This window comes from Castanea sativa, chromosome 4 (genome assembly GCF_040712315.1).
Source record: "Castanea sativa cultivar Marrone di Chiusa Pesio chromosome 4, ASM4071231v1".
Taxonomy (NCBI): domain Eukaryota; kingdom Viridiplantae; phylum Streptophyta; class Magnoliopsida; order Fagales; family Fagaceae; genus Castanea; species Castanea sativa.
The window spans coordinates 38704437-38714678 of NC_134016.1; the positions used below are offsets into that span (position 1 = coordinate 38704437).

The window sequence follows — 10242 nt, forward strand, 5'->3', positions numbered from 1 at the left end:
AAAACAAAACGTTGAAATCATTCTTCATTATTTATTATTATAGGTAGTTTTGTACACATTCTTTTCTTCTTGTTGATTTCATTTTCGTTATTTCACATGTTTTGTTCCCATCTTTCTTGCCTGGTAATCACTTCGTGGGGCTTTACCATACTACCACAACTTCACTATTACATTAACTTATAAAATTTAAGCAAACTAGTACATAACATTTACTTTAAACTGGTCTTGGAACCTGCAGAATATGCTTTTTAGTTACGCTTCAGAATTATGACCCCAGAAATTGAACTAAGACCAGATTGCGCCTTATTCCCAGAATATTTCTACAATATGTCAATTTTCCCTAGGCATGTGACCCGAGGAGCCGAACTATGCCTAGATTCAGTTTAACACTCAAAAGCTTATGTCATTATGTTAATTTTTCCCTAGGCTTGTGACCCGAGGAGCCGAGCAAGGCCTAGGTTCAATTTAACACTTAGAAACTTGTGCCATTATGTTAATTTTCCCTAGGCTTGTGACCCGAGGAGCCGAATAAGGCCTAGGTTCATTTTAACACTTAGAAACTTGTGCCATTGTGTTAATTTTTCCTAGGCTTGTGACCCGAGGAGTTGAACAAGGCCTAGGTTTAGTTTAACACTTAGAAACTTTTGCCATTATGTTAATTTTCCCTAGGCTTGTGACCCGAGGAGCCAAACAAAGCCTAGGTTCAGTTTAACACTTAGAAGCTTTTGCCATCATGTTAATTGCTTCAATACATCTACAAATGATAGTAAAGTAAGACATAATCGAAACATATACAACAGAAAAGATAATCCATTATTAATAATAGTAACGTCGTAGATTGTTTACATTCCAGGGACGAGGGATTACATTTTCATCCAAGTCTTCCAAGTAATAAGTCTCAATATCTACTACAGACGTGATCCTATATGGCCCTTCCCAGTTGGGACCTAGTTTGCCCCATGCAGGATTTCTTGCCGTCCCCACTACTTTTCTTAGTACAAGGTCTCCTGGAACTAACGACCTCAATTTCACTCCATTGTCATATGCTTGTTTGAGCTTTTGTTGGTAACTAGCCATTTTCACACTTGCTACCTCTCTTCTTTCCTCAACGGTATCAAGATTATCAAGGAGCATGTGATTATTTCCTTCAACACTATACTGATTAGACTTCAAGGTTGGAAATCCTGACTCTAGAGGGATTACCGCTTCTACCCCGTATTTCATTGAGAAGGGTGTCTCACCTGTCGATTTACAGGGGGTAGTGTATAGGTCCATAACACATAAGGCAACTCTTCTACCCATTTTCCTTTAGCATCATCTGGCCTCTTCTTCAATTCAGCCAGGATAACCTTGTTAGTGGCCTTAGCTTGACCATTTCCTTAAGGATAAGTCAGTGTCGAATACCTATTCCTTATTCCCAAATCCCCATAGTATCTTTTGAAGGCTTTACTATCAAATTGAAGGTCATTATCTGAGATCAAAGTATGTGGGACTCCAAACCAAGTAACAATATTCTTCCAAATGAATCTCTTTGCATCTACATCTCTGATGTTAGCTAGTGGTTCGACCTCTATTCATTTAGTAAAATAATATGTGCCAACGAGGAGCTATCTTCGATTACCAATCACTTGAGGAAAGGGTTTGACGATGTCCAAGCCCCACCAAGCAAATGGCCATAGGCTGGATAATGGATTTAAGACTTCCCCTGGTTGATGGATATTTGGTGCATACCTTTGACACTAGTCACATTTTTTTGTGTAATCTTAAGAGGTTTTTTGCATATTTGGCCACTAATATCCTTGGGTTAGAGCCTTATGAGCTAGGGACCTACCACCAGTATGACTTCTGCATATGCCTTCGTGTAATTCTTCTAATATGGGCTCAACTGCCTCAGGATGTACACACAAAAGATACGGACTCAAATAAGAGCGCTTGTATAACTTCTGCTCCTCAGATAGCCAATAATAGGGAGCATTCTTGTGTACCTTTTCTACCTCAGTCTTGTCCTCAAGCAATATACCTTGCTTTAAAAAGATCACAATAGGATCCATCCAACTCGGTCCCACCTGAAAACTGTGAACCCCAATTGCCGGTATGTTAGCGAGACTGAAGCTTATCATATCCTCTACCAACGCCACCTGCGAAAGCTTCGATCCTAAGGAAGTAGCAAGCATAGCCAATGAATCAGCGTGAGCATTCTGTCCTCTAGGGATTCGCTTCAATACAAAACTCTTAAACCTGTTTAAAGCACACTTCACCCTACTGAGGTACCCTTGCATCCTTTCATCCCTAGCTTCAAACTCTCCATTGACTTGTCCAACGACTAACCTGGACTCACAATATAATTCTACCACTTCTCCTCCCAACTGCCTGACCATTAGGGCTCCTGCTAAAAAAGCCTCATACTCGGCCTCATTGTTAGTGGCTACGAAACCTAACCGTAATGATTTTTCCATGATCAACCTCTTAGGTGTAATCAACACAATTCCAATTCTTGCTCCTTTTCGGTTAGACACTCCATCTGTATAAACCTCTCACAGGGGAGCATTGATGGGTAAGGCAGCCATCACTGTAAAGATTGCCTCTTCTTTCTTGAGGTTATCCTCGGTGAACTCCGCCACAAAATCTGCGAAAACCTGTCCTTTGATGGCTGTTTGGGGCATATATTTGACATCATAAGCTCCAAGTCATGTTCCCCATTTTGCCACTCGGCCTGTGTAATCTGATTTCCTTAGAAGAGCTTGTAAAGGGAGTTGGGTGAGCGCTACTACCGTGTGGGCCTGAAAATAATGTGGAAGCTTTCTCATGGCGTGTACAATAGTTAACACTGCCTTTTCCAAGGGTAGGTAACACATTTCAACATCTTGTAGAGATTTGTTAACGTAGTAAATAGGCTTTTGGATTCCATCATCATTCCATACGAGGACGAGGCTGACAGCATAATTTGTGACTGCTAGATAGGCGTACAACACCTTCTCCTTCTCAAGTTTAGAAAGTATGGGTGGACTAGCTAAATATTACTTTAGATCTTTGAAGGCCAAAGCACATTTCTCAGTCTATTGAAAGTCTTTCCATTTGTGAAGGAGCTAATAGAAAGGATGACACCTGTCCGCAGATCGAAAGATGAACCTATTTAATGTGGCCACCATACCAGTCAACCTCTGGACCTCCTTGGGATTCCGAGGAGGGTGTAAGCCAACGATGGCCTTAATCTGGTCAAGATTGACTTCGATTCCTCGATGCCCTATCAAATAATCAAGAAACTTCCTTGAATAGACCCCAAAAGAGCACTTGGAGGCATTTAGATGCAACTTATGCTCTCTTAAGAACTGAGAATGTTTCTTCTAAGTCTGCCAAATGATCTTCTACCCTCTTGCTCTTAATCACCATATCATTAATATAAGCTTCCATATTCCGCCCTAACTGTGACTCAAACATTCGAGTCACCATTCTCTGATAAGTGGATCCTACATTCTTGAGACCGAAAGGCATTACCCGATAATGATAATTGCCATTGGGGGCACGAAAAGCTGTCTTCTCCTAATTAGATAACGATAAGGGTATCTGATGATAACCCTGGAAGGCATCCAAGAAGCTCATCCGAAAATGTCCCACAGTAGCATCCACCAACTGATCAATTCTAAGAATGGGAAATGGATCATTTGGGCACACTTTGTTCAGATCAGTAAAGTCTACACAAACTCTCCACTACCCATTCTTCTTTTTAACTACCACAGTGTTGGCTAGCCATTTAGGATAAAAGATCTCTTTAATAGCTCTAGCTTGTTTTAGCTTGTTTACCTCTACCTTTACAACTTTGGCGTAGTCCCGAGACGCACGCTGAGGAGGCTGTTTGCGTGGCACAGCCTCGGGATTGATATTTAACTGATGACAAATAAACTCAGGATCAACCCCCGGGACGTCATATGTCATCCAAGCAAAAATATCAATGTTGGGCTCCAAAAACTTTACCAAATTTATTTTCTCCAAAGCAGGCAAATGGGACCCCACCTGGAAATATCTTTCCTGATCTTCCTCTATTAACACCCTCTCTAGGTCCTCAGATGAATCTCCACATGTCTTGGCATCATGTCCCTGTGCAGGGCTTTTTAATTGCTATAGAGTTTTCAGACCTGCCCCTATCTCTAGACTCTCAGTCGACCTAATGATCGCAGATACTAAACACTGCCTGACCACTGCCTAACTGCCAAGTAACACTCCTACTCGTCTACAAGTGGGATATTTGACCTTTACATGCAAAGTCGATGAGACCACACCCATGGCATAAAGCCATGCCCTAGCCAAGATGGTCGTGTAAGGTGAATAGGTCTTTACAACTATGAAGTTAACTTGCACTTCCTCGTTCTCAACCTATACGGGCAATCTAATCATTCCTTGAGGAATCACCGGTTTTCCATCAAAGCCCACCAACGGTGAATCGTACCTTTCAAGGTCCTCAGCTCTCAAATTGAACCCATTAAACAAATCAGGATACATAATTTCCGCTCCACTTCCCTCATCAACTAGGACTCATTTCACATCATACCCCCCGATCTGAACAGTAACTACCAAAGCATCATCATGCAGTTGGCATGTTCCCTCCTTGTCCTCCTTAGAGAAACCCAGGGTAAGAATAACCAACAACTTAACCCTCTTAGCAATTTGATTACCAGTCTCCACGACCTCATCTCCAAGGCCTCCTCGCACAGACATGACCCTGGAAGATGTCCCAAGTTCTCCCCTCGGCTTTTCTAAAATTACATTAATGGTGCCCAACGCCGGTCGAGGAGTATTGCCCCGGTGCGATTCAACCCCAAAATGCTCAAATTGTCCTCCCAGTTGACATAAGAAATGGTTGAGCTTCCCCGCCCTTGCCAGCTGGCTCAAATGATCACGTAAAGTTGTACATTCCTCCGTGGTATGTTCCTTATCCTGATGATAGTGGCAATGAAGGCTTTGGTTTCTTAGGGATGCATCTCCACTCATCTTATTGGGCCACCTAAAATAAGGCTCATTTTGTATTTTCTCCAATATCTGATACACCAGCTCTTTGAACAATGAATTAATCAAATGAGTCCCTGCCGGCAGTGAATGACCTGGGAGCTCTCTCCTGGGGCAATTGCCTTGATAACCCCCTCCCCGTGGATCCCTTCTCTCTAGGAACATTTTTGTTTCTCCCTTACCCTAAATCTGATCCTCCTCAACTCGTTTATACTTATCTATGCGATCCATGAGTTGGCGCATATTTAAGGTAGTTTTCATTGTCAACAACTTTCTTAGATCATGCTCAGTTGGGAGCCCCACCTTAAAGGTCCTCACGGCGACATCCTCAACATCACCATCAATCTCATTATAGGTTTCCCAGTACCTATTTGAATAAGTTCTAAGAGTCTCTCCCTCCCTCATTGTCATAGATAATAACGAATCTAAAGGCTTAGGGACCCTGCTGCACATTATGAACCAAGCCTCGAATGCTCTTGTCAACTCCTCAAAAGATCCTAAAGATCCCTCCTCTAAAGCATCAAACCAGCGCATGGTTACTAGCCCAAGGCTAGAAGGAAAAACTTTACACATCAAAACTTCATTACTCGAATGAACTACTATCTTCTAGTTAAAATGGCTAACATGCTCCATAGGATCAATTCTGCTGATATAGACGGTAAACGTGGGTTGAGAGAAACGATGGGGAAGTTTTGCCTTGTTAATCCTCCTTACGAAAGGTGATTTAGAAATTTTTCTTAAGGCCTTACTCATAGCATCATTCCTCGTGCCTTGATGCGACCATCCCCCTATTCGTTTACCCCTTCCTTTCTTAAACTTATCCAAAGAAGTAGCAACAGAGTGGGATTCGCTAGGTGAAGTTTTGGACCTATGATGATCATCCTAACCCTTTCCATCTTCCGAGCTATCACTAGATGAGGAATGAGAACTCCTTCTATTAGTCCGCCTTCGTTTCAGCTTCCTATGCAAATGATCTATTTTTGGTAGCATCTTCTGCAACGCTAGATCATGAGAAACATGATCCCTAGTGTGTGACTGACTTCTCTTTGCACGATCATTGTGATACGACTCCACTACCACACTTGGGGTGCGATGTCTATCACCTCCCCGCTACATGCTTACAGATTGGTTCTCCCTCTGTGAACCAATTGACTCTTCCCTATCCTGGCTTGCACCAGCCATCTCTCCTCAAGACAGAACCACCCGCCTTATTGTCCCTACAGACGACGCCAATTGTAAGGACCAAAAATCCAATCAGGTATTAAAGCCTACTTAAAACTGGAAGTGGATCCAATCACCTAAGGCCTAAAACAAAGAATTTGTAGAGAGGAAACAAAACAACAACGGACAGTTGTGTCCCGAGGATACCATTCAACATAAAAGGAGTAAGAAAACACCTTTCCACAGGCTTGCCCGATGAGGAATCTATTACATTCAATTATCACTATTAATTCAATTCTCAGAGTCCTCCTTTCCTTTCCTACACTAGCCTCTTTCATCCCTATCTATACTCCTTCCTCCTTGCATCTCCAACGTCAATCTCTCACATAACCTCTTTCTCACGTTGACACTTGTCTGATTGCTTATAAAAGGTGGTGGAAAGAAATTGTCTAGCTGTGATTCGCACTGTTCAGGTCACATTTACATGAATGCAGCTGATAAAGCTATTGTTCCTCATTTAATGCAGCTAGAAAACTAGGTGCAAAGCATTCATTGCAGAGTCATAGGCTGTCTACACCTAAACCAGATATTTTCTCTCTCTGCCATATATCACCAGTCTATTCTTTGTACTTTTCCATGCAACCTTGTCATCGAGCCCTCGGCCCTCATCCCAACTAAGATCTCTTTCGACTCTTGATCTTCATCCTCGGTCCTCGACCCCCCACAATTACAACCTTTTGCCTCCAAGAACTATCCTTTATTTTGGATAAATGAGTGTAAGAGTATAAGTGGTGGTGGTGCCAAAAATTTAGCAATTTGACACCACAAAAAACCGCTTTATCTATTTTAACTAATTATTTCACAACTCCCTCCACATCAATACTCTTATTTTTCATATCAAAGTTAAGCACTATTTATTTATTTATTTATTTATTATTTTTTCTCTTTCTTCATCTCTATCTCTGTCTTCTCACTATCTTCAAACCTAACCCACTCACGACATCACCACCAGCCACAATCCACCATCACAAATTTAGCTACCATCAACCAGTGGCAGCGCCACATACAAGTCAAGGTGGTCTTAGGACCACCCTGAACTGAAATTTTTTTATATATAATAAAAAAATTATTTATCTACCCTTAAAAAAAATTAGGAACACCCTCAAAAAAAATTTTATGCCAATAAATTTAAATTTTGGTGGATTATTTGTTACATTTTGGCCGGTACCAGTTTTTAGAAGAAAAAAAGAAAAATTCCTAAATTGACAAACTTGTCAGTACAGCATGTCATTACCTGCATTGAACGCCTAAAAAACAAATCCAGCTATTACAAATGTCGCCCCTTCTTCTTCTTCTTCTTCTTCTTCTTCCTTTTCTTCTTCTTTGCTTCGTCTCAGACTTTCTGCTAGTCTGCCTCTTCTTTCTTTTTTTACTCTAGTTTTTACTTTGTCAAGTTTTTTCTTTAGTTTGCCTTTTAGACTTTTAACTTGCTGACCCTACTCACGTGACAAAGCTTTGGAAATGACAAAACTCAAAAAGCTGACAAAAGATTTTGATATACATATTTTTTAGACTTATTTTTTGAGTCTTGCCTCTTCCCAATATGATATACATATATACACTCTTATTGTACTATTTTTTGTTGTTGTTTTTCATTATTTAATTACATATTTATGTTTTGATATTCTAAAACAGTAATTGTTATGTAATAACTAAATGATTTGAGTGTCAAAAAAGAAAAACTAAATGATTTGTTTTATTTGAGGTTTACTTATTTGGATCAATAATTTTATGTTGTATGAGAAAATATAAATATATATTATTTTTAATTTTTTTAGAAACCCTGAAACACCCTAAAATGGTACATCGAAATAGATCGGTACCGAAATATTCCATTCCACTAAACAAATCGAAATAGGGTCCAAAACAGTATTTATAACATTGCTTTCAAGCAAAAAGAAAAAACTAAAAAAAAATTCAAACTAAAATCTAAAAAAAAAAAATTGTAACAGAGAATCTGAAGAAAAAAAAAAAATTGTAATAGAGAAAGCCCACCTAGGAACACCCTACAAAACATTCTTGGAGCCGCCACTGCCATCAACCACCGATCTACCACCATAAGCCCAGCCACAATCCACCAAAAAGCTCATTAACCAGAAAATAAAATCAAAACAATATCCATTAACCTCAAAATCAAAACCCATTCATAAAAACAAAAACCCATCAATAGAAAACCACCGATCAATCCATGAAACTACTGCGAGATGAGACGATGAGCAAATGGGCAAGGGGAGACGACAATAAGCAATGGCGGCGACTACGTGGGGAGGGGTTGGGCAGGGGCTTGGGTCGGCAAGAGTGAGGAACTGAAGAGAGAGTGAGGAAGAGAGAGAGAAAAAAAAGGGAGTGGGTGAGATTGAACTGAAGAGAGACGGCCAATGGGAAGAAAAAGGAAACTAAAAATATATATATATATATATATATATATATATATATATATATTATTTAGTTGGAGGGAGCAATAAAATATAATATATTGGTTTAGCATTTGAGCTACAGTCTACAGTGCACAGCTATAGATGGTTGTGCATTGTAGTTCAAGAGCTAAAAATTTTAGATTTGACTCCACCAATACAGTCTCAATTTTGTAGTTTGTGGCACTAAAAATAGCAATTTAGCTTTTTACGACACCAATACTAATACTAATTTTTAACTTGCAAACTTATAGCCTGGCATTACAAGTAGTGACCCAAATTACTAACTACTAAGCTATAAATTACAAAAGCATGTTTTATCTTTAAAAAAATAAAAAATAAAAACACTTCAGGATTATAGATAAAGCCGAGGTACCAAACAAAAACCCTAGTACAGGTAATAAATGTTCTTTTTTTTTTCTTTTCCTTTTTATGTTTCAAATCAGTCCTTTATGTTGTAAATATTAAACTATCCAAAAAAAATATTATAGGTTATTCTTTAAAAAAAAAATCTCAATTTTTTTTTAGAGTCCATTTGGTTGGAAGGGTAAAAAAGTAGGAGGATAGAAAATATGGAAGAGATATAAAAGTAGGAGGATAGAAAAGATTTAATTTTCTCTCATACGTGTTTTTTTTTTTTTTTTTTTGAGATGATGGAAAAGAGGAGAAATAGAAAACTCATTTATTTGGTTGAGAATATAAATGAGATGATAGAAAATAAAGTTGTTATAGGTTTACAATTATGTCCCTATTAATAAAACAAAAAAGTAACACATTTTTTTATTAAAGAAATTTTGTATAGACAATTCAAGATTAAAAAAAGAAAAAGAAAAGAGAGCACAAGCTAAAGGATCCAAATTTTTTTTTTTTTAAAAAAAAATTGAATGAGAAGTACAAAAAAGAAGAAGAAAAAAACTGAAATAGATGGATCATGAATATAAAAATATAATTAAAAAAGACAAAAATCAAAAGAAAAATAAATAAAAGAAGGGCCAAAGAAGAAAAACTAAAATAGATGGATCAGGTCATGGTTTTTTTGTCCTGTGTTGTTCATTTGCCTTTTCCCCTCCAGTTATCTCTTCAATTTGAGGAAAAACATTTTGGTGGGCATAAAGAGAAAACACCCAACCCTACCAATTTTCCTTCCATTAATCCACCTAACCAAATACCCTAATAAATTCCTTTCCTCTTCCCTTTTCTCTCCTATTTTTTCCATCCCCTCTAAGTTTTCTTTTGAGAGGAAACTTAAAAGAATATAAATGAGAGGATACAAGAGTGGGCCTATATACATTACAAGAACTGACCCAAGCTACTAAATGTTATAAACTACAAAATTATAAAGTCTTATTCATAACAAAAATTTCATCCCACATAACAAGATGCTCAATTTTTGAAGAGAAATTTCCAAAAGCTAAGGGCATGTTTGGTTCACTAGTTAGTCATATCTCAATTCTCATATCTAATTTTTATATCTCAAAACTCTAATTTATATCTCATATATTAACTCCCAAATTTTCTTTTAACTCACTCCCATTGTGTTTGGCTCAAAACTTGGCTTTTGTTTTAGCAACTTTTAATTTAAAATGGTAGATCGCACTAGTTTGAT

The 10242-nt window shown here is 38.4% G+C and overlaps 1 protein-coding gene across 1 annotated transcript; it reads right to left on the reverse strand.

The window, feature by feature from the left end:
* Positions 1 to 816: 816 nt before the first annotated feature.
* On the reverse strand, positions 817 to 2456 carry LOC142632851 (uncharacterized). Its single transcript, XM_075807174.1, has 2 exons — positions 1832 to 2456; positions 817 to 1241 (listed from the first exon to the last, which is right to left on the reverse strand). The coding sequence occupies exons 1-2, from the start codon at positions 2454 to 2456 to the stop codon at positions 817 to 819; spliced, it is 1050 nt and encodes a 349-aa protein (XP_075663289.1).
* Positions 2457 to 10242: the final 7786 nt, after the last annotated feature.